Genomic DNA, 27,542 nt, shown 5'->3' with positions numbered 1-27,542 from the left:
TGAATAAAAATACTTGCCGTTAAAAAAGGTTGGGAAACTAAAATAAAACCCCATTTTACAAAGTGACTGACGTACAACAGTGGTGAAGTAACCAACTGAAGACGTAAAGCGGGAAATAGGCTCACCTTCCTCACCTGCTGGGACACAGGACACAGGGCAGCCTCAGAGAGGACTGCCCTACTGGATGAGGCCTCAGGCACAGGCAGGGGCAGCAGAACAGAACGGCATCCATGTCCCAGGGACTAGATGTCGTTAGGTTTCCCATGCTTTTTAGCACATAGGAGCTTTTTGGGCCACTGTTAACGGAGGTCAGTTTGTATGTACACTTACACAAAACGGTCAGAATCTTTGGGAGGCAGGAGGGAACTAAAGAGGAGGTCCCAGGTTAACCGAAGGCAAATTAATTCAACCTCTATATGGTTAGGGGCCCACGGGCCTACAGAGTGTCCCCTCTACAATGTGCAGAGTGAAAACTCTTATCTGACCCTTTCCAAACTGGTCCTGTGTCCAAAGCTCCCCCTATGAGAGGGACACGAACATCAGGCTTTTGATTTAGAAGCCCAATCAGAGAGACACACCGTGTCCCTGAAGAGGCACATTAAGGAACTGAACCTGGCGGGGGGGGGGGGGGGGGGGGGGGGNGGCGGGGGGGGGGGGGGGCAGGTTCCTGGCATGGCTTGAATTGGTGCTGACCAGGCATGGTGGCCAACTGCTCCCCAAATCCTGAGGTGACTGGCTCCCTCCCCACCTTCCCCTCCACACTGAGTCTCGCCTGACCCCTCCCAGGAGCATCTTCGCTCGCCTCTGCCGTGCAGTAAGGCTGGAATCAGACAGCAAGAGGCCAGCTCTAGTCCCCATGGGTGGACCCTGTGTAGTGTACTTGGCCTTTTTGCTCCTCTGGGGAAGTGGAAGCGGTGTACCTGTTGGGGAACTGCAGGTGGGCAGGCAGAGTTCTGAGGGGAGCAAGGCCTGCAGAGCAGGGGCTTCATGCAGAGGGTGCAGGGGTACTCCATTCAGGGTGTCCTAGGCTCTGGTCACGAGCCACACCTGGGCAAGCCTGACAGGACAGGGGCTGGCACAGGTTCTTCCTTCACCGGGAGGAACACGGAGACCCACAGGACGGGCAGAAAAGGTCCTTGGAGCTGGACCAGCTTAGAGCCTCTTATTGCTTAGTCAGGAGAGCCTGCCTGGGTCCAGATGGCGGATTCAACCCAAGTGTTAAACAAACCTTAAGGGTGGGTCCTGAGGGAGAGCCCCCCCCCCCCCCCCCCCCCCAGCAGTATTANCCCCCCCCCCCCCCCACCGCCCCAGCAGTATTAGGATGGAAGCCTAGACCTGGGGCCGTAGAGCAAGAAGCCTCCATTTCCTGCAGGAGCTGTCCTTCCGAGCTAGCAACGCAGGCTGCCCCCCCCCGCCCCCCCGCCCCTTGCAGGACCATCCCATGGGAACCAGGGAATGATTGGGGGCGAGGGGGGGTGATGACCACATGGGCTTTGGGGACTCTGTTCCGTTTCTGTGACACCAAAGGGAAACAGAAAGCCTTACAACCTTGGACAAAGCAGAGAGATGGTACCATAACATTAGAGAAAAACGCTAGTCATCCAGCTACCAAATCAGAGCACCAAGCTGCCGCTCGCTCCTCCAACTGGTTATCCAAACAGGTTACTTCCTCAGGCTGGACCTAGTATGTGCAAACTGGAAAGGACAGTGGATATGAGGGCTGAGAGGGAGGTGTCCCCACACCTCAAACAATGTACAAATGCTTTACAACACCTGCCTCTGGGGAAAACGGAGATGGGGACTGGAACTCTCTCCTGCCCCGGACGGAGGGAGAGAAGAGAGGAAAGAACCCCACCCAGCCCTGGGAGAGGCCACAATTAAGGCAGTGATGCTGAAGAGGGGCCACCTTTTGGGTGCCCTGTGTGCTCCCAATCACAGCAGCACTTCCCCTTCTATTTTTTGTCCTGGGGAAACTTCTATTCTGTGACTCCTTTTTAAAGCATTCATTATTAAGAAACTTTGAAAGCAAGAGACACACCAAGAGCAGGCGTGTGAAGGGCTCATCACACCTGTTACCAGAGGCAGGAGGCCTTGTGTGCAGGCCGGCCAAGTGAGGCCAAGGACACCTGCGCCCCCTCAGCCCGGGGAAAGCGGGGGTGCCTTTGAGGCCCCGGAGGGAGAGTGACAGCCAGAAAGGATGAAGACGGAGCAGAGAGCGGTGCGCAGGCCAGGCCCCAGGGGAAGACACGATAGGAAACAGCTCAGCCCAAGGAACAGGAGGGGCAGAGAGGGGCGCCTTCCCGGACTTTGGAACGAAGTCCTTACAACAGCACCAGCACCGGCAGAGAACCCCTGAAGAGTGGACTCACGGAGAGTCCCAGGCTCAGCTGATTCACTTGCAAGCTAAGGGGACACACACAGTCATGGCTTTGGGGATCTCCCTCTTTCCTACACCCCCAGCACCACACGCATTCACCTCAAGACCAGGACTGCAGCTTCGTCAGAAACAAAACAGGCCCAACACTCCATGTTTAGGAAGGGAATTTTAAAACAGAGTCAAAAGAACGGAAATCAGTTATCTGCCCTCTTCCACGTCAGGGAGACCTCCTCCCCCATGGGTTCAAGAATTATGGCTAGGTAGTGAAGGCAGGCCCAGCACCCAAGCCTTGGGGAGACAAAGGAAGGCCCAGGCCAGACACTCGGCTGGGGGCAAGTGCAACCCTTGGACGGCAGGACTCGATGGCCACTGGGGCTACTGGTTCTGGAAACATGCTTTCATCTTCCCAAATTGCCGTCTGTCTGCAGCAGCTGGCTGGAGAGAGATTTCAAAAGGGAGTGTGGCTGGGGCACCCAAAGCAGCCTCGGACCCTCCCTTTCTCCTTGGCACAAGCCTTACAACACTGAGGGAAGGCCATGGGTTTGGCGATGGAGCCTGGAAGAGTCTTCATCCCTGTAGAGCGCAGTGGCTCTCAGGTGACTGGAGAGGCGACGAACTAACTTGGAGCGAGTCTTGGTCTTTCAGCTCCCCCCCACCTGAAACACTTACATCCTTGAATACAGTTCAAGGCAATACTCTCTGGCAGACCTGGGAAACCCAACCCAGGGAGTAGGCAGCTTGGGGTGTACCACTGGTCTGACATTGGCCCACTCAGCATCTAACCTGTCCTAAAGTTCTTTCCCATCATTTCTACTTCCAGGCCCCCTTTGGTGAGATGCTCCGGCTTCCGCTCCGTCTGTCAGGCTGATCATAAAGGCACAGTGTCGGCAAGTCCCCTACTGGGATGACCGTTGCTTGGAAGCTGGGGAGGCTAAGGGGCCCGCAGCTGTCCAAGGCTGGTGTAGACATCCTCTGCTCCACTCAGCTCCTCGAAGATTGGGATCAGGTTCAGCAACTCGGTGTCTGCCATATCATCAAACCAAGACTGCACAGGCACCTGGGGCAGGAAAAGGCGGCATCAGTCTCCCAAATGCCACTCTTTCTTCCCTTGCCCCGGAGCCCCCGGAGGCTTGCCGGGTCCACCTGGGGTGGAGTGCTTTTCTGGTCAAGTCGAAGGCCCCCTGCCCACTGCTTCTCCCACATAGGACAGGCCCTCTCCCAGGCCCTGCAGAGCAAGCATGTCTGGGCCACTCACTGCATTTTCCGGGTGGAAGATATAAGAAGCAGGCGAGTTGTCCAGGATGAGGGTTTTTCTCAGGTCCCTCCCCAGGCGGCTGAGGTCCTTGACATAGCAGCCCTGGTGGAACACACAGGACTCACGGAACAGGCGGGCCCGGAACACCCCACACCTATCCAGCAGATCCGTCACAGGGTCGGCATACTGGGAGAAGAGAAGACACTTTTGTTTGGATGTGGTCCTGGTTCCCCAGCGGCAATCTGGGGACCAGCAAGGGGCTGCTGGACCACACCTTAGCTGCCGCACCTGCTCCCAGTTCTTCGCTCCCCTCCTGCCCCAGGTACCTTGGCCAAGCTGGCAGTGAAGAGAACGCATTCGAAGAGCTCCCCCATCCGTCTCAGGAACTCATCCACATAAGGCCTCTTGAGCACATACACCTGAGGAAAAGCAGAGAGGCTTGTTGGAGGCAACCCGGTGAGGGTGAAGCCTCACAACATCGGTCACTGTCATCACTTACACAAAAGGCACCAAGTCATTCCAGACTTTACTCTGCTCAGATGCCCACATCGCAGCCTCTGGTGCTCCCTGGCTGGAAGCCTTCTGCCCCACAGATCAGCACACTAGCATCAGCCCCTCACCAGGTTTCTTCTGGTTCAGTTGTCCTAGCCTCCACTCAGCTTGGGAAGAAGTGCATGCACCCATGTCCCGGAGCCAATGCTGTTTCCGACGACGAACCATCAGCTGCCTCCGGAAACAAGTAATCAAGAATAGGCCTCACAGATGGAAACAGCCTATCCTGGATTACTTGAATCCAGCCACAGCCTCTGTGGGAGTTTCCTGTCCTTGGCTCTGGCAGGAAAGTCTGTCCAGGTCACTACTGGGCGAGGTCGCAGATACTTCCTGAAACCTCATGCCCTCGCACAGCTTCTCTTAAATGCACCAGGGAGAAGTGACTTTTCCCCTCAATGACCACAGACCAGGCACTCTGCAGTGTCCTGCTCTAACGCCCCCACCTGTTTTGTGCTTGTTCCTGACAGACAACCCTAACAGGACCACCTTTCACGATCTTGCACATTTTGGCCTAAAAGATCCATTGGTTACACGTCCCTCAACAATCTGCACGCTGCTGCTTCCCTGCCTCCGGGTTATTTCCCTCTCACCCAGCCTCCACAGGGCCTGGAGCACCAGTCCTTCAAAGGCCCTTTCTCCTGCTTTACTCCCTGCTCAAAGCGCGGCCCTGCCATGGCCCTCCCTCTCAGCTCCGCAGCAGGAATCCTCCACTGCAGGTAGCCACAACTTGGCTCCCTATTTCTTCAACGTTCACCAAGTTCTTCCCTCTCCCCAGCTCTTCATTAAGCTCAGCCCTCACCACCCTGCTGAAAACTTGCCTTCTGCAGGTAGCTGCCTTCATTTGTCATCACTCACGCCTCTCCTTCTTAATTAGCAGTTCAGTATACAGTTGCCTGTTTGAAATCATGCCTTCGTCTTTTCCCTGTGGGTTCGCACATCTCTCCATCCTAAACTAAACTGTACAGGGCTGCTGGGCAGAGGCTGGGAGTCCAAGGGCTAAGCCTGGCTTTGAGCAGGGGCTGCCTCTGGCCTCAGCAGACTAACTCTGTGTGTGTATGTGTATGTGTGTGTGTGGGGGGGGGGGGGGGGCGGTGCTGGTGAAGATGGCCTCCAATGGATGCAGGACAGTGACGACAATCCACGGAAGCCTCAAACCCCATTCCTCTACAAGTAACTGATACATAACCAGACCATGCCAGCCAGTATCAGGGCTGCCAGGGCCCTGGTTCCTGATGGGCCCGGTCTGTCAGGCCAGCTGTCAGGCCTTGTGGGCAAGTGTTCTCAGTAAAGTGGTTTTCCACTAACGATACCACCTGATCCCTGAACCCTGGACTGAGCCAATCTTATTTAGATTCAAGTGCTCTTTACTTTGACAGATGCATACTGAGCACTTAACGTGGAGAGATTGCAGTGTAGGGACCCAAGGGGAGGGGAGCTGGAGAAAGCTCTGCAGAGGAGCAGCCTGGCTGGGAAGGGCTGAAGTCCCTTGCTGGGATGGAGAAGCTGGGCACAGGGAGTAGAGAAAACAGCCAGCACTGCCCTCCTTGCCCAGAACAGGCAGAGAACCAACTATTCGGAATTAGAGAAAATGTAAACGATCACACAACAGTGCTGGTCACACTGGGAGAAGGGGTGGCGCGATCAATAAATGATAGCTACCAACGCTGACTATGTAACATTTCATTTCAAACAGCTTGGCTGTCAAGAGAAAAAAGGTGACAGCTAGTGGGGGATGACGGGCTGTTTTTTTTAAAAGATGAGAAAGGGTGGTAAAAGCACCAATAAAAAGGTAAAGGCTTAAGTCCAGAAAGGGACCAAGTGAGGGAACACAAGCCCTGAGAAGAACGGAGGCCCCTGCGCCCCTGGGCTGGGTGTGGCCTGGCAGGCAGCTCACCTGGTGAGTGGTCCCCTCGATCTCTACAGGCACTATGAAGTCAGCATTGTTGATTGGCTGGAAAGAGAAAGTGAGTGAGGTCAGTGGGGTGAGGAGGAGACAACAGCCACTGCACTGTCACCCAGGAGGGGTGGGGAGAACAGACCTCAGAGACTCCAGGAAGCCCCACCTGCCATCCCACTAAGCAGCTCTCACCCCAGAACAGGACGCAATACCTCCTCTGGTCTTTCCTACTTCCAACCTCCCCCCAAATTCCACCAGAGCAGAGAGAGTTTCAGGGCCTAATTGAGTTAACAAAGTTTTTGGTACCACAGAGAGGGGCAAAGTCCACAGCTGAGTCCACCCCTTCCGGGCCACCCTGCACACAACCTGGTGGTACACAACCCCGGTGGTGCTCTGTGCTGTGTGACCAGCAGGGCAGTGGAGGCAGTGACTGGGGGCGGGGGGGCCCTGCCCAACATCCGTTGGTGTAGTCTCCGTATCTGTGATGCCAGTGTGGTCAGAATGCCAGAGGCCCGGCCTGCCCTACCCGATCACCAATCTCTGGCCGCCTTGGCCAGGTTCACAGGACAGCCCGAGATGGGCGAAGAAGGGCTCCAGACGTCAAGTTACCTTAAAAGAACTATGCACAAGGGTTTCATCCAGGTCAATGACCACGCAGATCCTTCCTTGATCTTCCTCTGTCACCTCTGGGAGCAGGCAGGTCCCCGGGATCTAAAACCAGAGCCAGGATGCTGAGATCTGCCACCAAGAAAGCCCAGTTGTTCTCTTCAGCAGAACTTGGGGGAGAGTGGAGCTCATGGAGGAGAAAAAAGACCCCCAACTTCAACCTAGGAGAGATGCGCCTTGAAGGCCAGGAGGCAAAGAAGAGACAAAGCTGTCTCCTTGGCTCTAGCCCCCCCCACTGGACTGTAAAGTGACCTGGATGTTGGAGATGGAGGCCACGGCTCGTGTGGGGTAGACACCAGCGGCCCCCCACCCCAAATCTACTGCCCTGGACATAATGGGCTCTCAGCAAATATCTGGAACAAATGGCTCCCAGGACATGAAGGTGGCCAGCCAGACAGAGAGGAATGAGGGCACCACCCCATGGGGTTAGCAGGGATCACAGGGTCTCAGGCTTCTGAGTGTGTCCTGGGGCAGGCTCACATACCTGATAAAACTGGTACTGGAGACACTGGAGCAGATCAGACTGTGGGGAAAAGGGGGTGATCAGTGCCGACCTGCCAACTCCTTCCCCAACTGGTCTAAAGCCCCTGCTTCTGCTTCGGGCCTGGAGGATAATTTTCTCCCCACGACCCCAGCCCCCTAGAAGGCACTAACATGACCAAAGTGACTTAAGAGCCATGCAGAAAAAGCCAGAACTTCCTTTCCACATTAGCCCTGACAAAGGGTGGAGGACAGTGTCCCTGCTCTTAGCTGCCACTGTCTCTCAGCTGCACGAAGTGAGGAACGGGGGACCCGAGAGAACCAAAGTCGGAATTCTTCACTGTGGTGGGTTAGCTTCTTGCTTAGTCCTGGAACCTGGGCTTCTTCACAACATGTATTTTCTACGCCCTCCTTGTGGGAGGCCCATGGGGAGAGGGCGACCAAGCCCCTGCAAAACAGAAGCCAACACGGACCCACTGTGGGTTCCCAACGGGCGGGAGGTGGAATGCGAGGGGTCAGAATGGCTTCCCCACCTTTTGCTAGTTACAAATGGAACAAATGGAACAAATGGAACAAAAAATGTTATGGTTGTAAAAAGTAGTGTGTGGAAACCTTGAATAAAAATTAAAATCCCAGCACTTAGAAACACTTAAATTGGCACGTCAGTGTACTTCCTTCAAGTTTGCTTTAGCAATTCCCCCCCATAATTTAACGTTCTGCTTTTTCAACTCAATACTTTCTCATTTATTATGAACTCTGTAAAAGTTAATGGCTTAATGACACTGTCATGTCGCACTGCTGGATAACGGAGTGACTGTCACTGATGCACACATCGTCAGCCTGGTTCTGAGAGAGAGGAAGGACAGCCAGACTTTGGTGTTTCAGAAAGAAGTAATAACGGCACTGGGGGCATAAGGATTTTTGGTCAGGGAAATTCTAGACATATTTATTGGCCACGTGAGGATCAAAGACACCCACATGTTCCCAAATGTCTCTCACAGGTACAGGGGAGAGTGCTGGAAGGAGTTACCAAGAATGTGTAAGAATTTCATTTCTTTGGGTCCCGAAAGTCAAGTAACTCGGAAGGCAGCTTTGCATAGTAAACAAGAGACATGGGATTTACAGCCAGAGCGATCTGAGCCAGAACTCGGACACGAGCACTCTTTAGGGACTCAGTCCCCACTCATCTGTGAGTGGGGAGCTCTGAGTCTCCTTGCAGGGCTGTTACATAGATCGTATGCAAAGCATCTCACACGGTTTCTGGAACCTAGAAGGATCTGGACTCAGAAATGACAGGGACATCTGGGTGGCCCATTCCACAAATGGGAAGTAAGAGAAAGAAGGTGAACTAACTACAGGTCCCATCAGAGGACCTGTAGGGACCTCAGGTCCCATCTGAGCCAAAGATCTTGGTGACCTCAGGCAAGGCTGCTTGCCCATGTGCTGTGGGTGCAGCCCGCACAGTCACGCCACCCCGATCCAGCTACCTTAGCAATGGTGTTGGCTTCCTCCTTGTACGCGGAGAGCTCAGTGGAAGGGCTGGACTGGCCAACATGCTGGGTGCGGAAACAGCAGAAAAGGGCCTTGAAGATGTTCCGTCCACGAGGCTTTTTGAGAGAGGTCTTGGAGACCAGGCCTAGAGCAGAAGGGATGACAAAGCGTTACTTACAGAGCAGCTCTGTCCAGAGGTGCTTCCCCCAACAGTGGAGCCGCACGCCCTCTAGTCCGTAAGCGCCACCAGGGCACAGTATGTGCTTGGCCAATGACCAAATACAGCCAACAGGGAACTGTCCATGTTTACTCCAACATCTTTTCTTCACAGCAAAAACAGCAGGAACCCCCACTTCCTGGTTTGAGAAATGAGCTGCAGAAAATCTGCTCCTCATTTTATGGAGGGTGGGCACTCAAAGATGGCACTAAGTACAGAAACCAGATGTCCCCCCATTCTGGCAGCAGCGCACTGGGGGTACCTTCAAAGTTAACTCACAAAGACACACATCCTCCCTAACACCTGTTCCCACAGGCCACCCATGCTAAACCACAGAGCAACCCAGAGCCCCACCCTTCAAGTCAGTGGGGCTGTAGTTCTGCCCAGGGTCAGTGTCCCTAGATGCTGGGTCGGTGGAGGCAGAACTGAGCCCAGACGAGACCCAGCAGACTACAGGACAAAAGAGCCACAGTCCCAAGGAAAAAGCCAATACTTTGTTCATACCCTTGTTTCCTCCCACACTCCAGACAATTCCCCTCACACTCCCCCCCTAATTTCAAACCAGAGGCAGGTTAACCCGTTGGGACACAAGCATCCAATGCTGGGTTCTAGCCTGATGTCTCCAACTCCAGACTGCAGCTGCAGTCCTGCCTTGATAAATTCGGGCCTTGGAAATACAAAACGATCTTAAAAGAAGGCTTGGCAACACAGCACTAGAAAGGCCAAGCTGATACAAAAAGCTATGAGCATAAAGGATGAACCAGAAATGACTTCAGAGTATAGCATCTTTTTCAAGTTCCTTTTGGGTTTTACACAAACTGTTCTGGCAACCGTTGAGAGCAAAAAAAAAGTTGGAAGACACCAGTGGTCCTCTAGCCAGGAGGTGGCGCCACACAACCACTGCCAGAATGGTCCTGAGCCACAGGTCTCCCTCCCCAGGCCTGTGTGGGAGTTGGGCCTGAGGATTAAACCTAGCCCTCTCCACTTGAAAGCGCACCGTGCAGGACAATAAATGCTGGAAATGCCAGTATCTTTATGGAGGAAAAAGGCAAACAGAATGGCACTGAGGGCAACTTGCCCTGCGTTGCTCCCTGTAAGGAGGGAAGGGGAAGGCAACATGGTGGGGGCCACCCAGGAGCTCCACCTGCCAAGTCCTCACAGCATATACCACACTGCCAAGGCGGCCCTTGTAGATACGGTGCTAGAAAAACCATTTAACACCAGTTATAGGGCTGCCTGTGACCCCTGGAGAGCAGGGGAAAAAACCAGACTCTCTTCCCCAGGACCAAGAAGAGGGAAATGGCTGCTTAAGAGTCAGTGCGGTGACAACCAGCATGACCCCAGAGCCACCGGCCTCAACTAACAGGTAGAGGGATTCCTGCAGGTGCAGGGAGGGAATTCCTGGTCAGTCAGGGGGTCCCCTAAAGCCCTCACTCTCTCCTCTCCCTGGGTTAGACCAGATCCCTTGAAACCTGTATGAAACCTTTTGGAAAATGATCAGGCCTCCTCCCCAGCAATTACCCTAAAAGCCTGGATATCACTGTTGAGTTCTTGGCCCTGGAAGCACCAACATTTCCAGGGACTGGGGATTTCTGTCAGGAAAAAAGAAAACACATTGGGGACCTCCCTGTAGGCCCTGTATCAAGGAGACAAACTTCAGCGCAGAGCCCAGCACTTAAAAGGAGGAGATTCCCCTGATTTTTCCTGTTCAAAACAATCTATGCAGAAACCAGGGGGAAGAGACAGCTTCTCCACCTGCTTGTATGACCCACATTCGACTCCAATCCAGGGATTCAAGCAGACTCTGACACAAAGCTCAAGACCAAAGCTGAACCATCGCTCTTTCTTTGGTTTATGGTTTCTTCACGCGGAACCACAATCAGAGGCTTACCCGAGCAAATGAGCCTTTCTTAAAAGGCCACACAAACCCGAGCCTTTCCTGAAGAGAGGCCATCAAGAACGCACTCGGCGTCTTAGTGACAGATGCTGTGAAGGCTGAGTAATCCCGGGAGGCGAGGAGGTGAAAGGGGCAGCAGGCTGGGCCACAGAGAGGCCTCGCTGGTGCCCGCTGCAGGAGGCCCAGCAGCAGAAGGGCTCCAGTCTTAGACAGGGAGTTGCTGGGGTGACGCTGGGGCCCACTCAGCTCAGCTGGGCTCTGCAGGGGATGAGGGTCTTCTCAAAAACAATGTGACGAGGCAGACCCTGGGCCTCAGAGACCACAAATGCCTTAACCTTGGGGCCAGGCGCTCAGAGCGAAGCAAGAGCTGAGGCGCCTGGGAAGGGTACCCCAGACCCGTCACAGCAAGGTCATTATCCTTTCCCCCACTGGGGCCCCATTTCCTCCAATCCTTCTCCAGGCTGTCTGTACTCCTTACCTGTATTAACACTGTCACTGAGAATCCACCAGGGCCTCTTCAGCCTCCCCCCAAACATGGTTGTCTCCTGGCAGGGCCTGCGATGGCCTCAGCCTGGCACATTCATCAGCCTCCAGCTCTCTGTGTCGCGGGCGCTCAGTAACTTTGGCTGAGTGAATGCGTTCAGGGGCCTCAGGGACTGTCACTTCTAGAGAGCCAGGACTTGTCTAAGTCTTCACTGGTTTGCAACAGCCCAGAAGAGTTCAATGCAGAGAAGGTGCCAGTGTGTGAGAAGAGGAGGGTGGGCTCTGAAGGAGCTGAGCGCCGAGGCCAGCCACTGAGTCCTTCTGGGCCTTGGTCACGTTTACTAAGCACCTACAATTGCCCAGCTTGCGTTAAGACACTTGGCATCATTACCTCATTTTGCCCTCACTAAAATCCCATCTGTAGGCACTAATCATCCATTTTCTAGAAAGAAAACTGAAGCAGAGAGAGGTTAAGTAAGCTGCTCAAGGTTACACAGGTAGGATAGCAGAGCCAGGATTTGAACCCAGGGCCGCAACAGCTCAGGGGCACCCTACATGTTTACTCCCGCAACAACTGGGAGGTGGTGGGGCACTCTCAAGGTCTCTTAGAATGTTTGCTCTGTTCCTCTCTAGGCTGGGCCAGTAAGGGACCAGTCTAGCTCCTCTTCTTTGCTGTCCTTGTGGGCAGGCCATGAGGGGTGCAAGGGGGAAAACAGCACAAGGCTCTGGAATCCCATTCCAGGGGTCACCTCACCCACGCCCCAGCCCTGTACCTCCTCTCCCTGGCAGTGAGTTACCTCTGGGAGATCAAGAGGACAATGGGGGACTGGGAGGGAGAGGGGCTGGAGCCAGGAACCTAGGTCCAAGACCAGCTTTGTTCAGCGTGTTTAAGGGTGAGGGGAACACACACCAGAGTGGGATCTGAAACTTGTGTCCAAGAGCCTCTCAACGGGCTCCCTTCAGCCAGCACTCAGCACAGTGTCCCTGACACCCAGGTGCAGAACCCCCACCCCTCTGGGTATGACAGGGAGGGGCACAAGGTTTATAGGCCCATGAGGATTTCGCTGCACATGATTTCCCTGAGGGAGGACAGAAGTCCAGTGGGTGCCATGCAGCCCCAGAATGAGTCGCTCTCCCTCCTTTATCCCCCTGCTATCTGCTCTGAGGACACCCAACCCTCCTCTTCCGTCCAGCTGCTGACATGCATCTGCTCTCTTGGCTCCAACACCTGGCTCAGTGCTGATGTTGGACTGGACCAGCACGGAGCTAACGGGGGAGCTCTGACTTTAAGAAAATGTGCAGGTGGCTGAGAACAGAGAAGCCAGGCTACCCCTCCAGCTCACTAGTGCAAGGCTTCCTACTGAAGCAGGGTGTGAAAAAAGGGGGGACCTGAGAGGTATCCCCCACACTGAGGATCTCCTGGGATGGGGTCCACGCTCTGCCAGTAACTGACTCAGCCACAGAGCATCTTTGAGTTTCCTCATCCATTAACTGGGACAAGAGCAAGACCTCATTCCTGACTGAAATGATAAAGAACCAATACTTACTGTCAGCACAGTAATGTGCTTTACAAACAAAAGCTAAATGTTGTGCTCATTTTAATTACCAAAGGGAGATGACCACGATCTGGCAACACTGTGGGCCTCATTCCAGGAGGCCAGCTACAAAAGAATAGGCCTTCCACCCCTGGCATGTGGTTGAAGCTCAAGAAAGATAATGAAAGGTGACAGAGGAACTCTGGTCATAGTTCAGGATGAAAAAGTCAAAATGACCCCTACACCTTTTCCTGAACCCACTACAAAAGTTGTTTTCCAGCTTGCAACTCCTGAGCTGGTATTCTGCAAATAACAGGAAAGCAGGTGAGACGCTGTTTCACTTGAGATAAACAAAGCCCTCTCCCTTAGGTCTACCACCACTGCCTCCAAGAAACACCAGATAGGAGCATTATTTGCCCCTGCCTCTTAAGAAACTTGCTCATGTATATGCACACACACATACACATACACACAGACTGGCTTGCCAGGACAACACTATTTTTAACTTCTTCTGAAGGTCAGGTTCAGATATCACTGTTGCCAACAACACAGCTTCGTGTCCCAGCAAAGGAACTCCTTACACATCTGCCTGGGATTCAGAACAAGGCAAGCTCTCAGGCTCCCAGATTTTAACAAGCCCATTCATGTAGAAGGATGCTTTCTCGGTTCATCCCTCAGTACTTTCTTCTCCACCATCTCCCATACCACCACAGCAAAGGATTTAGTCTGGCTATCACTATAAAATGGCCTCTCTGAGGGGCCCCTCCCTCCCCTTAGCTATTGGAAGAGGGAGAGTATTTGGAGCATTTCCGGCCCTTCTTGGCCAGCTGCCTGGGCCCTGCAGCCAAGACACATCTGATTGGGGCTCCCCATGGAGAGGATTCCTCCCAGGTCTTCAGCAAGGGGCATCTGTGCCTTGGCTAAGGACAGGCCCGAAGGTGCCAGGTGGACGGAAGGGCTCTTGGACCAGCAGGTGAGTCGGCAGGGAACAGGAGGGTGAGAGATGCCTAGACATCCCACACACAGAAAAGCCTGGATATGATGGGGAGGGTGTGGACCAGTTTCTACAATGCCCAAATGCTGACAGGTTTTTTTTGGGGGGTATTAACAAGGCAGGCAGGGCCTCAAACAGCTCAGCAACAGTTCCCCAAGTTCTAAAGAGCAGCTGTGTATCTGACGGCATGGACTTTCTTCCTTCTCCAAAAAGTATTTATTTGGGAAAAAGAAAAGACTGCATTTAAATACACGCAGCCATGGTAAGCCACATGCACAAAGACAGCGAGAGAGCAAGAATGGCATGGCCTTTACGTCTCCATTAGTTCTCCTTCCCTGGGCAGGAGGGTTCCCTGCATCTCTCCCTAACGAACATTCAGTCCTGGTTCCTTAATGCCACCTCTGGGGTTAAGGGTGGGGGTCACAAGTCACTAGCTACCTTGCCTCCTGCCTTTTCCCTGCCCACATTAGCAATCTAGTCACTGATCTCAACATAGGGCCTCAACTTTAAGGACCTTTCCTCAAGAAGGGTTCCGTTTTGGGAGCAGGGATTCCTGCAACTTTTAAAACGTGATCAAGATACTCTATCAATTTCAGAATCAGCCTTTAAAAGTAAGTGCCGAAACACTCTCCTGGGCGGCTCTCACACACTTTAAAATCATGCCAGGGTTAGGGTGAGGTTCCCAGAAGCAGCAACAGGTCCTGGAACAGAGATGGAGAAGCCATTTCCTTACAGCTATGTCAGCAGCAGCCTTAGCACCCCGTCCCACGCCAGAGGGCTCTTGGGTGTCAGGTAGTGATCTGATGGCCATTGCAGCAGCAGGACTGATCTGAGACACCACCCAGGAAAATCCAAAGGGCTGGATCCTGCCCCTGCCCTAACAGGAGGCTCTGCCCATGGAGAGCCAGTGGGGCAGAGATGTTGTGGAGGACTGGAAGCCACGCTTGCCCATCCTGAGCCTCTCCCTGCCCATCCCACTTAAGGAGGTGCTGAGCAGGCCCTTGTGGGAGGCTGGGAGCCTAAGAGAAACCTGCCAAGCAGGACACAAACACCCTCTGGGCAGCCGTTTCACCCTCTGCCTTGGCTCCTTGCTCAGTTCCTGGAATGCTTGGATTTGGTGAAAGACGAAAGAACCCAGTGCCTCTTTCCCATCTGGCTATGGAAGCCTGCTTTAGGTGACACATGCATGACAGAGATGGAGAAAGAGAAGGGAAGGCATAGGACAAAGCAAGGGACTCTCAACCATCTCTCCTTCGACCAGTGAACAAGAGATTACACGAGTTACCATGGACTTGGCTTTAAATCCTGGCTCTGTCTCATGTAAGGTGTGTGGCCTTGGGCCTCAGTTTCTTCATCTATAAAATAGGAAGACTAACATTATCTATTTCAAAGCTGTGAAGATGACAAGGAGCTCAGGATGTGTTCTGTCCTTAGTAAACTCTTCTAAGCGTCAGCTACTAGTCATTAAGTACAAAGAACTTTCATATCCTTATCTCAGTCTCAATCTAAAATTATGCGTATGGAAAGAGACCATAGTGGTTTCTTCTCATTCCAGAGGTCACACAGAGGTAATGGCAAGGCCAACCCTGGGAAACAGCCTTTCCAGGACTCCACCAAACCAACCACGGTCTCTCTCACACACATACATGAGCAAACTCACCGGTGCTGGCCAACCAATTCCTTCCTTCCTTCCTTCCTGCCTTCCTTCCTTCCTTCCTCCTGGGGCCGGCCTCTGCAGGAGGACTGGAAGGAGTCAGCCAGGAAATGCTGCCAAGAGTCTGCTCCACCTCTAGGGACACTGACCTGCTTCTCCCACAGCCCTCAGCGTCACCTGGGACCAACCAGCTAGCATAGGTGTGCCCACCTGGAGAGCGCTGTGTCAGAAGCTGGAACACACGGCTCCTGCCCATTTTAGCCTCTCCAACAGCCCTGTGGTCTTGCTCAAAGCATAACCTTTCTTCAGTGCTGTTTCCCCACAGGTCAATCGGGAAAGGTCCACACCTCAAGAAGTCTTTCCAGGTAGCTTCGCTTACCCGAAGCTTGAGCTCAAAGGCATTTAATGCTAGGAACAGTGCCTAGCCCGTGGGAAGTACTCCATAAATATTGTCTGCGTCATCACTGGGTAACCAAGGGTCATCGCTCTGTTCATTCACATGAAGATTTTCGGTTACTTTTAGAAGCCATAGGATCTTTAACAAAAACCAAAACTGGGTTCCTCCAGGGGACTGACTCTTCCTGCTCAGGGCTAAATAGGCAGTTGGGGCCACTGCTGTGCTTAGCTGGCTCTTCTCCAGGGACACCTGTCAGAATCACGGGGAGCATTTGGAACATGCACAAGCCTGGCCCACCTGCTCGTGCTGATTCACTAGGACCCAGGTGGGGTCTGTATTTTTAGTAAGTGTCACAGGAGAATCTGATGTGTGTCCCTGGCCGAGACCTGATGTCTAAAGGTTGCCAGCGGTCCCTGACTAACCCTTCCAGAACCGGAGGTTAACAGAGCAAGTGTCCCCGGCCCCTTCTCCCACCATAGCTCACTGGCCGTGTCTCTGCTGAGTTTCAGAAGACTTGGGCCCCAGGGCCTGGTCTTCCTTCCTGGGGGCACTTGCTCTATTTTCTCATTGAATCAGAAGACCCAAGCTTGCTGTCTCTTCCTGTAGATGTCTCTTCCCTTCACTGTTCCTGAGAAGAAGAGGCCCTAACCCCACTTTACTTTGGAAACAAAGAGCTGGGATCCACCATTTGGGGAAAGGGCTTCTGCAGGCTTGTGTTATGCGATTTCAGGTTTCCCATGAATCTGCTTGACTCTCTCACTAGGTCTGGAGCCACATTTGCTTCCTGAGAACAGTGCAGGAGATAAAAGAAGGTATAGAATAAAAAGAGAGTAAGAGCAAAGTCTGATGTGGGGACAGGGAGGACTAAGAGTACCTGGGAAGGGAAAGGAAGTATCAGGAGGTCCACTCAGAGATCAGGTCCAAGGCCGATGAATGAAACAGGACATTTGCAACCTCCGGCCCAGAGCAAGGCTTGCATGCTTGCTGGAGAGTTCCCATTCTGTAGCTCAGACCACTCAGACCTGAGGGGCCAGGCACTCTGCTGGACAAAGAAACTCTGCTAGTTGGCCTCTGGTTCAGAGACTTCCAGTTAGTTCCTAGTCAACTTCTCCACTTCGATTTCTACTAGTTCCTTCGTAAGACTTGCCTGTTAATGAGATCATCTGTATCCCAGTTGGGAACTATTCCTCTGTTTCCAAGGAGGGAGAGAATCCTGTCAGGGCCACACCCAATCCCATATCCCCACGACTAGTGAGTTAATTCTGCGCTACTCCAGCTGGCTGGCCTGACACAGGATGAAAAACAGGTTTTTTTCTGCTGCTTTTCGTGCTTTCTCAATGTTGTACCCCAAAACCACAGCAACAAAGACATAGCTTAAAACATCTATTTCTCTTCAAAACCCATTTATTTTTTTTCTCGTTACTAGAATTCCCTAAAAGAAATCTGAATCTCACTGGGCTCATTAATTCTCAAAGCAAGTACAGAAGGTAAGAGAATGCAGCACACAGTCGTCTCAAATCTTCATTATGGTCATTTCTGAGAGGCCGAGCAACTATTCAGAGGGTTTAGACTTCAGGCACTCTTCACAGTAGGTGTGTGGTTTCCTGGCCTTTCCCATCCCCAGATGCCCAGGCGCCAGGCAGAACTGCCAAAGCCCAAGGCACATGCTACTTGCATTAGTCCAGATAAAAATCCCACCCCAAGTCACACTAGCACAAAGAAGGGATCTGTGTAGCAAAGTCGTGAGGTTGATCCTTCCAGAAGGCCCAGGCCTTCACATCAGTGTCCCCTCTGACCTCTGGCCACCTGTCTTTAACAATAAAACCCACAGGATTGTGTGCTATTTGCATTGTGTCCTGGGAACGGAGGAGGGACTGAGTGGCAGTGGTCTGGCCGTTTAAAAAAAGACTTTATTATCAATCACCCACTCAGTACCAGGCGTTATAGACATGTCGATATCAATATTCCTATTTCACAGATAAGTCACTCAGAACACTAAAGTGATGTGTCAAGTCTCGCTGTGAACAGGGACAGAAAGGATTTGCACCCAGGCCTGAAGCAACCAATTTTGCTCGTGAATGAATTCTTTGAAGTAACAACGAACACCACTGCCCTTGCCTCCCCTTCCCTCCACTACCTCTCCCGAAATGGGAGTAACAGACAAGACCCCCAAATTACCCAAAACCGCAAGAAGACCCTTGAGGATAAAGAAAAGGATATGTTTGTATATAAATATGTACATAATTACATATTATCTTTCTTTCCAAAACTTTGTTCCAAACATTTCTATTAATAAATTCTCCACAGAATGGCTGGGAGCATCAATTCCCCTTGCCTAGAAATGCGACTAATACACTTTTAAAAATGTATTAGTCTTTAAAAAATATTCTTTTAAATTTTGCCCATTTGTTTATTGGGATGCCTCTCCTCCGTGTCCTGACTGGGGGACCACAGCCAAGCAGGCTTTGGAAGTCAAACTCAGCAGCAGAACTGCAAACTCCCCGCCCCAGGACGGCAGGCATTTCAAACCTCACTGCTGAGTTAGCAGTGCTCCCATGAGCAAACACAAGCTCAAGTCGCCCCACAGGCCACTACCCACTCCACGGTAGGGGGAGGGGGACTCCAAAGAAGACACAGAAGTGAGCCTTGGCAGCCACAAACAGGCCAAGGCTGAAGAAGGGGGAAGGAGGGAAAGGAACCAGTGGGGCTGGAGGAGCCAGCTACAAACAGGTACCCTTGACCCTCGGGAGCAAATTAAGGAAGCCCCAACAAGACTCAACCTAAGCCTTGGCTGGTGTGGCTCAGGGGATATGAGTGTTGGGGGTGAGAGAGACAACCAATGGATGTATCTCTCACACATTGATGTTTCTCTCTCCCTCTTTCTCCCTCCCTTCCCCCCTCTCCCTAAACGTAAATAAAATCTTTTAAAAAATTCAGTCTGAGCTTTTCAAGTTATGGGCCTAGTTACAACTATAGTGAAAGGTACTTGGACTTTCCATGACAGAGTAAGGCAGAATTTCTCCCCCGTGGGGAGAAAGCAGAAGCCGGAAAAAGGTGCCACCATTCTAATTCTTAGGGATGGTCAGCTACAGAACCCTGCTCAGTTGCACAGCTGAGAAGACAACCCCAGGTATCATTACCCTCTCCCTGAAAGGAAGGGACATCAGGCCTCACAGAAAACAGAGAAGGTCCACAAGGTCCTGACTCCCCTATGGAAGGGCCTGTGGGTCACTCTGAGCCTTGGAAGAGGCTGTCTACACCCTCTCATTTCACACTGGAAGGTTCTAGGGGGTGCCTATGCCCTCGACTTCCCCATCTTACCCCAAAACCCATGGTACAACCTCCCAGCAAAGGGGCGACACCCTCATATGGGGCTGCAATAAATGGCCATTCCCTGGTCAAACTGGTACTAACTTTTTTACTTTGAATATTACACACCCCAACCTGGCTGTACCAGGAAGCCATTTCATTTCACCCATCTCTCCGGGAAGACGATCCAACTTCGGCCCTGCTATCATCTGTGCTTTCGGCAACTTTCCTCTACTTCCCCTACCATAATTCTTTTTGAATCATCAACACACCCTGCCAACATTAAAGCTCTGAGAGCACTAAAACGAACAAATGTACAAGTAAATAAAAAACACAACCCTGAAATGACAATTTCACTAAAAAAAACCACTCAAGCTAGGAGCAACTTGTTTTTTTTTCCTAGAAATTTATTTCTTAATAAATTATGTTACACTTCTTCCTCTTTTTCCAAAGGAAGGAGGACCTAGAGATGAGGTGCTATGGAGGAGGAAGGGCAAGAAGTTCCTGAAGTAGTTAATTAAAACATTTGCTCCCTATCTCCACTTTAAAAAGTATATATGCAGAACTTGTTTGTAAATGACAAGGAACTCAGAAGGCTGGCTTGCTGGTTGTCCAAGCAGTCCAGGAGGAAAGTAAGCCTTCTCCCGAATGCAATCGAATCACATGGGGGGCGGGGGGGGGGGGGGGGGGGAGNGGGGGGGGGGGGGAGATTCAGGGCTGCTGGCTTATGAATTCAGATTCCTCCAGGGATAAGTCCAAAGGGCAAGCAGACAAAAAAAGGAAATGAAAAACCTAACTCCAAGAAAATCCAACCAGCACCAACAACTAACCACTGTCAGGAAGCCAGCTGCTTTGCTTGCTGCAGCCATCTATTCTCTTCCCTGCCATTCGCCCGAATGAACCCTCAGGCTCTGGCTTGTAAGATGTCCCTTCAGCAGCCCAGCTTTCCCTCACTCCTGGTGTGGTGTCCTCCCGCGGAAGGCACCCTCCTGAGCCCTACGGGGAAGAGGGCATGAGTGGGGAAGCACAGAGTTGGTCTTCCCCTTCTCATCAACACTGCCAGTCTCTGGAATCCTTTCACACCCAAATTTCTTCAGCTTTGGCTAGCTCCTCAGTCCTTTCCTGGGGTGAGGATGGAAAAGAGAGTGAAGTTAACAACACAGAAGGCCTCGCCTTCCTTCTTCTGCCCTCAGCACAGCTGAAGAGCCAGCAGAGGGGTGAAGCTGCAGCCTGGGCCACACAAAGTGGTTAGTGATGCGGCCAGGGGAGCAGGAAGTCAGGAACTTTGGAGGGGCTGAGATCCGAGTAGGCAAGGTTGTCCCCTTTCTCAGGAAATGCTCATTGAAAGAACACCTAGTAACAGAGGCAGCCCCCCACGAGGAGAATATGGGAAAGGCTGCCACCACCAGCCCAGCTTCTTTGCCCTTAGACAAGTTGGGGGAGCTCCTTAGAGCCCTGAACCACACGCATAAATGATCTGCTGACTAATGTTACCAAATAAGGGGACTGGGGACAACACAGATATCCCGCAGGTGCCCCCCCCCAAACTTTAGGCCTCCATGTGTTACACTGCAGTTACTAGCCCTTTTACGCCCTGTTCTGAGACGGAGGTGAAGTCCAGGGAAAGGTAGTAGCTCCAAATTCGATCCCAAGAGTGTGCTCTCCCCAGCACAGGGCCAGGTGGCCTCAGTCCGGGAAGTTCTCCAGAAAAAAAATGACGCTAGTTCTTAACACCCCGCGGAAATTCTGTTCGCTCTTTTAGACACATTCCTCAAGGCCCAAAGAGGAACGTGGGGGGAGGGGAAAAGAGTTTCAGGGCCTCCACCAGGACCAAACTCAAGAGAGATCCCACCCTCGAGTCCTAACCTTTTCCCCACCCCAGGAGAGGCCTCAGCCTCATCTCCCTCCAGTCCCCAAGCCCACCCTAGAGAGGGCCGCCTGCTAGCCCCCTTGTATGTCCACCAGACCCTCTGGAAGGCGGGGGCCGCGAGCCGAAGCCCACAGAGAACTCGCTCTTTTTCGCTGCGCGACTCAGAAACACGCTGGGTCTGATGCCATCGGCGAATTATGTAACCAGGGACACCGCTCCCGGGCTAAACAAACGCGGCTCTGTGTGCGGAGACGGCCCCGGGGAAGTGCATCGGGGCGGGGAGGGGCTCAGGCCGGGCCTCCGGGTCCGGCTAGTTGGCTCAGCGAAAGCGGCAGGAGGCGGCCGTACCAGAGCCCCGAGCCGCCAAGGTCCCAGGCCCAGCGTAGGGCCACGGGCAGCCAGGTCAGGTCCACCAGGGCTCGGCCCCTCCCCCATCGCGGCCGCCGCCGCCCCCGCCTCGGAGCTGTGAACTTGGTCTCAAGTCTAGCCGCGCGCCGACACCGCCCGCAGCCTGGGCGACCCGGGACTGGGGGCGGGGGGTGCCCTGAGAAGTGCTGGACTCCAGTCCCGGCTCCATTCCAGTTCGGGACCCCTCCGTCCCCTTCCCCACTCATCTCTCCTCGATTTTGGGCAGCGTGCGTTGTAGCGCGGAAAAGTGGCGACCCCCCCCCCCCAACTCAGGAGGGGACAGACGCGGGTGGACTCTTGCTTCCAGTGCTAACCCTTGGTCTCTTCCCGGGAGGAGGGGGCGCACGACGGAGTGACAGCTGCGCAGATGACGCCCCTCCCCCTCGGGAGCCCAGAGTCCGGGGCCCGCGCAACCCCCACGGGGGTCTGAGTATGCACCCGGATGCGGGGGCGGATGGACTCGGGGGTCTGGTCGGAATCACCGGCTCTGAGCCTAGTGGGTCGGGCGCCAGGACTCTGCTTCGGGGCTGCGTTAGCCCCCTTCCCGATCGGGGGCGACGCAAAGTTTTGGGAAGTTGCTTGCCCCTACCTTGCTTGGTAAGCACCAGGGCGTCTTCCCTCCGCGCCTGGGTGATGATGGAGCCGTGTTCCATCTAACAATCCCGCGGGCCCGGGCTGGCTGGGCGGGAGGACGGGCGAGCGCGCAGGCTGGGCTGGGCTGGGGGGCCTGGGCGGGGGCCCGCTCCGGCTCCTGCTCGCGAGACTCGGACTCCCACAGCTGTTCACATCCCTGCTCTTGTTCCCTCCCTGGCCCACGAAGGGAGGCGGCCTGTACGGAGAGCGGGCAGCCCGGGCAGCAGCTTCCCCGGGTGCCGCTGGCCCCGATCCCCCGGCGGCAGCTCCGGGCTCCTCAGTTTGGGTCCAACATGGAGAATCCGGAGCGAAAACAAGAGGAGGAAATGGGACACGGGGCGGTTTCCAGGCTCCCCCCTCCCCTCCGTACTCCAGATAAACAACCCGCGGCTGCAGCGCCCACCCCCGCGCGCCTCCCGGTTCCGGATTCGGCCTCTCCACGGTCTACCGGCGCCTCGCGTTGCGGAGCACCGTCCTAGGCCCCGGGACCCTCTGTCAATGAGCAACGGAGGCTGCGGAACATCCGGAGCTTTGCTATTTCGTTACAGAAAAAGCGACTCCCCGAAGGGGGTGGGGTGGCAGGCGGGCAGGCTGGCAGGGGAGACTTGAAACCGCTCGGGCGCTCCAATTGGCCCTCTCGGAGAAAAGGGGAGTGGCCCCTCCTTACTATGCGGTGCGAGGACCCAACAACATTCCAGTCGCTACGGCCACGCCCCCGGGCCACCCCCCTTTCGTCCCGCTGCTGCCTCCCAGTCTCCTCGGCCACACCCCCTTCCCAACAACTTAAAAGGACACTCCAAAGCTCAGGTTTCCTTACTCAGTGCTGGGGAGTTCTGGTTTATGTGGCTCTTCTCGGGTAACCAGGGCAAGCTGCGAGCCCTAACTCACGTCTGCCCATGATGGGAGGGTTCAGAGCAGTGTTCTTACTTCCTGCTTGGCCCTCGAATCGTGGACCCACTATTTCACATACAAGAAAAGCACCATTGAATCCGGAAAGACAGACGCGAGACTCCTGTGTATCGGCGCAGGAACTGACTTCTTAATGTCTGACCCGTACTTCATAGGAGACGTGAGGTGCAGGGATGTGCTCAAAGTTACTTATTTGTATTCAGGAATTCTACCTTTCTCCCATCCTCCAAACCCAGTCCTGCCCCCTTCAATCCCCCTTGTGCCCCTAGTACCAGTCTCAGTTTAGATGGATGGAGGTCTCTAAGGGGAGAGCTTCAGGCTCATGGACTTTTGCTGGCCTCCTTCCTTGCTGTTAGGCCCCAGGCACCCTTCTCTGGCTATGGCTCCTGGATTCCTGTGGCTCAAGGTGAGGGATATACATTTGTCCCCAAGAAGTAGGAGCTTCAGCAAGGCAAGTTTCAGCTCTATATCAGGTCTTTTCCTATGAGCTACATCTGACCAAAGGTGACACGCACTACCTTGGGATGAAGGGAACTGTTAAAAGTCAAGGCTGGCAAGAAGGGTGGTATAAGAGTAAGATTGCACTGGGTGACTTCTGACCTACCCAACCCCAAGTCTATGATTTGGTGGAACTCACTCTGCCAGGGAAGAAGCTCTCCAGGAAGGTCAGGACTTTTCTGGTCCCTGAGGAGTGAAGGTGGCTGATGGCCTTCATGCTGCAGTCCCCATTGCACCAGTCTCACTGGGGGTCAGAGGACAAGCATCTCTCAAGTACCTGTGCCCCACGAGTGTATGTGTGTGTGCCTCACCAGTTCTCATGTGTGCCTGTTCCTACACACATGCACACACACACACACAAACCTTTTTACATAACATTTTAATGGGAATGCTGTTTTTCCAAAATGAAAGTTGTTACAGAAGATCTGAATGATGCTTATGTAACTTCAGACACTGAGTTTGGGTGGATCCCAATTCATTAACTGAAGGAAAACAGGAAAAATTCTCACATATTTATTTACCTCCCACCATTAACAAAATATCATTAAAACAATATAATTCTTAAGGCAAATCTTCAATAGTTAGGTTTCTAGGGGGCCTTTTTGAGTCCTGCCCCCTTCCTCTTGCAAGGTAGCTCAGGTGCAGTGGGAGGAGGATTACAGGCAGGAGCAGGGGTATGGGACTGAGGGGGACCGGCTACCCCAGCTCTGCAGTGTTGGGCAGGACACTTCACATTTCTACACTTCCCATTTCCTTATCCATAGAGGCAATCCCTTCCTAGTTTATAGTTTGCAAAGTACTTTCATCTACATTATCTGTCTCTTCTTTGCGTCTGACAGGGGAAATGCCCATTTTCTAGATGAGGACACAGTATGGGAACGTTAATGGACTCACCTAAGGTCTCACAGCTTGTTAAGAATAGGCAGGACTAGAAGCTGTCTTTAGACTTTAAGACTAGAACTCTTGACATTTGGCCCTAGTTCCTTTCCTATGTGTAGGATGGAGGAGGTACTAAGAACTCTGACTGCATCACCTCTTCTGGGAAGCTCTTCCAGATATCCACTCTCATGTCAGGGCTCCATAGCCCCCTACGTACTCTCTCAGAGCACTGAGCATCATGTCTTACAACTGTTAGTTTGCTTATTGGCTTCCCAACAAGAAGATGATGGACTGAGACTAGAGACTGTATTACTCACTTACCAGTCTCATGTGCCTAGCATAGGGCCTGACGCAGAGCAGGCAGCCTTTATGTGTTTGCTGCATGAGTCTTGATTCTGTGCCTTACTCAGTGTTCTTTCGCCCAGGGGTTCAGTGACCCACAGCAAGAAACACAGTGTATATTGTGAAAAAGCTGAAATAAGTTTCATGGGGACAGTCCTTATCCTCGCTCTATGCATGCATCCTGACATTTTCTATTGTATTTATTGCATTGTACTTCATTTTTAAAAAAGATTTTATTTTTAGAGAGGGGAAGGGAGGGAGAAAGAGAGGGAGAGGAGGAGAGAAACAGTGTGTGGTTGCCTTTTGTGTGTCCCCCGACTGGGGACCCGGCCTGCAACCCAGGCGTATGCCCTGACTGGGAATTGAACTGGGGACCCTTTGCCTCACAGGCCGGCACTATTCTACTGAGCCACACACCAGCCAGGGCTCTATTTCATTTTTTAAAAGATGCTGGCCATAACCCTCTAAATTGATTTCATGATCCACCTCCGGGTTGTGATCTACAGTTGGAACATTGCTTTCATCACCGGTTTGCTGTGGATACCTTCTGCATGTGGGGCTCTAGCCATTCCTGAAAGGTGTAGAGGAGATGGCCCTCAAGCACCCCTTGCTTAGAGGTCAAAAAAAGGTTTATGTGTAAGAAAGCAGACAGAAACCCTTTCAAGACCATAGGCACAAGCAAGGCTGTGAATAGAACCCAGGGTCAGGGTGGGGATAAGGCTGGGGGGTGTGGTATTAGATGAGGGCAGGTCTCAGAGGCCTGGCGAGGACCTTTGAGTCTCCAGTCAGCCTTAGCCTCCAGAAACTATAGCCTGGAACCCCAAAATACAGGTAGGCAGTGATTCTTGATACCATGTTCCTCTCACTGCCCTGCCCCCAGATTATGGGTCTTCAAGACAGAAAGTTTTCTGGGGGTCATGATGGACCTCTTTCATACAGTTAAGATGGCGGAGGAGATGGGAGGCAAGTGAACATTCTAATTTCTGCCTAAAACAGTGTTGTAAATAATCTCCTGCCTCCAGGTCCTGGGGCAGTTGTTGGCTGTGCGACTTTGGGTAGGCTGGTTAATTAGGTTAGAGCAGGGGGGTCGAAAGCATTTTCACTGGGGGTCACATCAGCCTTATCAGCCTCTCAGTTGCCTTCAAAGGGCTGAATATAATTTTAGGACTGTGTAAATGTAACTGCCCCTTAATAGTTAAGCGAGCTCTCTCTGCCTCCGGGTAGAAACAAGGTGTCAGGAGGGATGACAAAGCCAGGGCCCTGCCAAAGCCAGGGCCCTCCAAACATAACAACTCTCCCAAGAGAAAGCTATGGACTCTCTCTGGTCACCTCTCCACTCCATTCCTTTACCTCAGCTGGTGGGAGACAGTTTGGAAGCAGCACTCCCCACACCCCAGTGCAAGAAGCAAGGTGGTGAGGGTACGGCTCAAAGGAGGAGCAGTCCATCCGTGTCCCATAGCTACTCAAGTTGGACTGCGTGTTCCTAAGCCACGGTTTGGGAAAGGGAAACAGAGCTGGAATCTTCTGTGGGAGTTGCATGTTTGCTTCAGGACTCTACCCCTTTCCCCACAGAAAATGAACATAGGGTTGGGCTGACAGACACTTTTCATGACCTTCTGATGTCATTGAAATGTTCCATTAAAATGAAAACTTTTATTACAAACAGAACACATGTTTTCTTGGTTTCTCTGACTGTTTCTGAGAGTCCCACTTCCGCTTCATATTGGAACTGGGAAGGTGGGGTCTCAGCCCCAGGGCTCTGGAGCCCTGTGCCCTCCTGTCGAGTGGTTTGTGACCCTTCTGACTGCTCAGGGCAAGGTCCTGGCATTGAGGTGGGGTGGGCTGAGGGAAGGAGACCCGGTGACAGGGACTGAATAGCTGTGGGACTGCCAGATACTGAAGCTGGGGAAGAAGGGAGAAGCCTGTGGAAGCAGGTATAGGCTTCTCTGTAGGGCAGCCTGGGAAACCTCACTGGGGCTTCGGATTTGGGATAATGCACTCTGCAAGGTGCAGGCCTGCTCATCATCCCATCCCTACCACGTAGTTACTTAACCTCTTGATTCAGTTTCCTCATACTAAAGTGGGGATAACAGGAGTCTACTTCATAGGTGATTGTGAACATTGAAGATTCAATGGGGTAATATATTTCATTTAATAAGATAGCACCTGAAACACTGGAAGTGCTCAATAAATACCACTCTCATCATTAATCATTCCTCCAAACTTGTCCCTTCTACATCCATCATATGCCAAATTCCGCAAAACAAAACCTGAGGTCACCAAAGACTCTTCCTCCCCACGCATAACTATCCCAAATCTGTCCTGAAGGTCAATGGCTCTTCCCCTCAGGACTAGTCATGTGGCAGTTTTGTTCTGTCTGTTTTTACTGCTACTATCTCAGCGGAGGCTGGCCACAGGCTCCTAATCAACTTCTTTCTGTCTCTAGGTCCCAAATCCAAATCCATCCCCAGCTCTCCTAGGAGATGCAAATCTGATCCTGCCTGTATGTAATGATTCAGCAATTCCCTTCCAAGACTTCCAGGACCAAGCTCAGATGCCAGCTCTGGCTCCTGTTGGCTTTTACCTGCTCCATGTCCTACCCCTTCACAATTCACACCTTCTGCCTAGAGGAACTAAGCAGCTGGGAACCTTTGATGCCTTGTGCCTGCACATTTTTACACAGGCAGTTCTCTGCTTGGATGCACTTCCCTCTCCTGTGTGATGACTCCTGACCCTTTAAAATACAATTCAGCCCTGGCTGGTATAGCTCATTGGATTGAGCGCAGTCCTTTGAACTAC

The 27,542-nt window shown here is 52.7% G+C and overlaps 1 protein-coding gene across 1 annotated transcript; it reads right to left on the bottom strand.

Annotated features, from left to right (window-relative positions):
• Nucleotides 1-2,528: 2,528 nt before the first annotated feature.
• On the bottom strand, nt 2,529-22,647 carry CTDSP2 (CTD small phosphatase 2). Its single transcript, XM_037030289.1, has 8 exons — nt 22,072-22,647; nt 8,715-8,863; nt 7,232-7,270; nt 6,691-6,792; nt 6,079-6,135; nt 3,959-4,051; nt 3,633-3,818; nt 2,529-3,434 (listed from the first exon to the last, which is right to left on the bottom strand). Exons 1-8 carry the CDS (start codon nt 22,133-22,135, stop codon nt 3,309-3,311), a joined length of 816 nt encoding a protein of 271 aa, XP_036886184.1. The 5' UTR covers nt 22,136-22,647; the 3' UTR covers nt 2,529-3,308.
• Nucleotides 22,648-27,542: the final 4,895 nt, after the last annotated feature.

This window comes from Sturnira hondurensis, unplaced genomic scaffold (assembly GCF_014824575.4).
Source record: "Sturnira hondurensis isolate 20B ecotype Veracruz unplaced genomic scaffold, ASM1482457v3 Scaffold0020601, whole genome shotgun sequence".
In the NCBI taxonomy this organism is placed as follows: domain Eukaryota; kingdom Metazoa; phylum Chordata; class Mammalia; order Chiroptera; family Phyllostomidae; genus Sturnira; species Sturnira hondurensis.
This window is presented reverse-complemented; position numbering and strand designations above follow the sequence as displayed.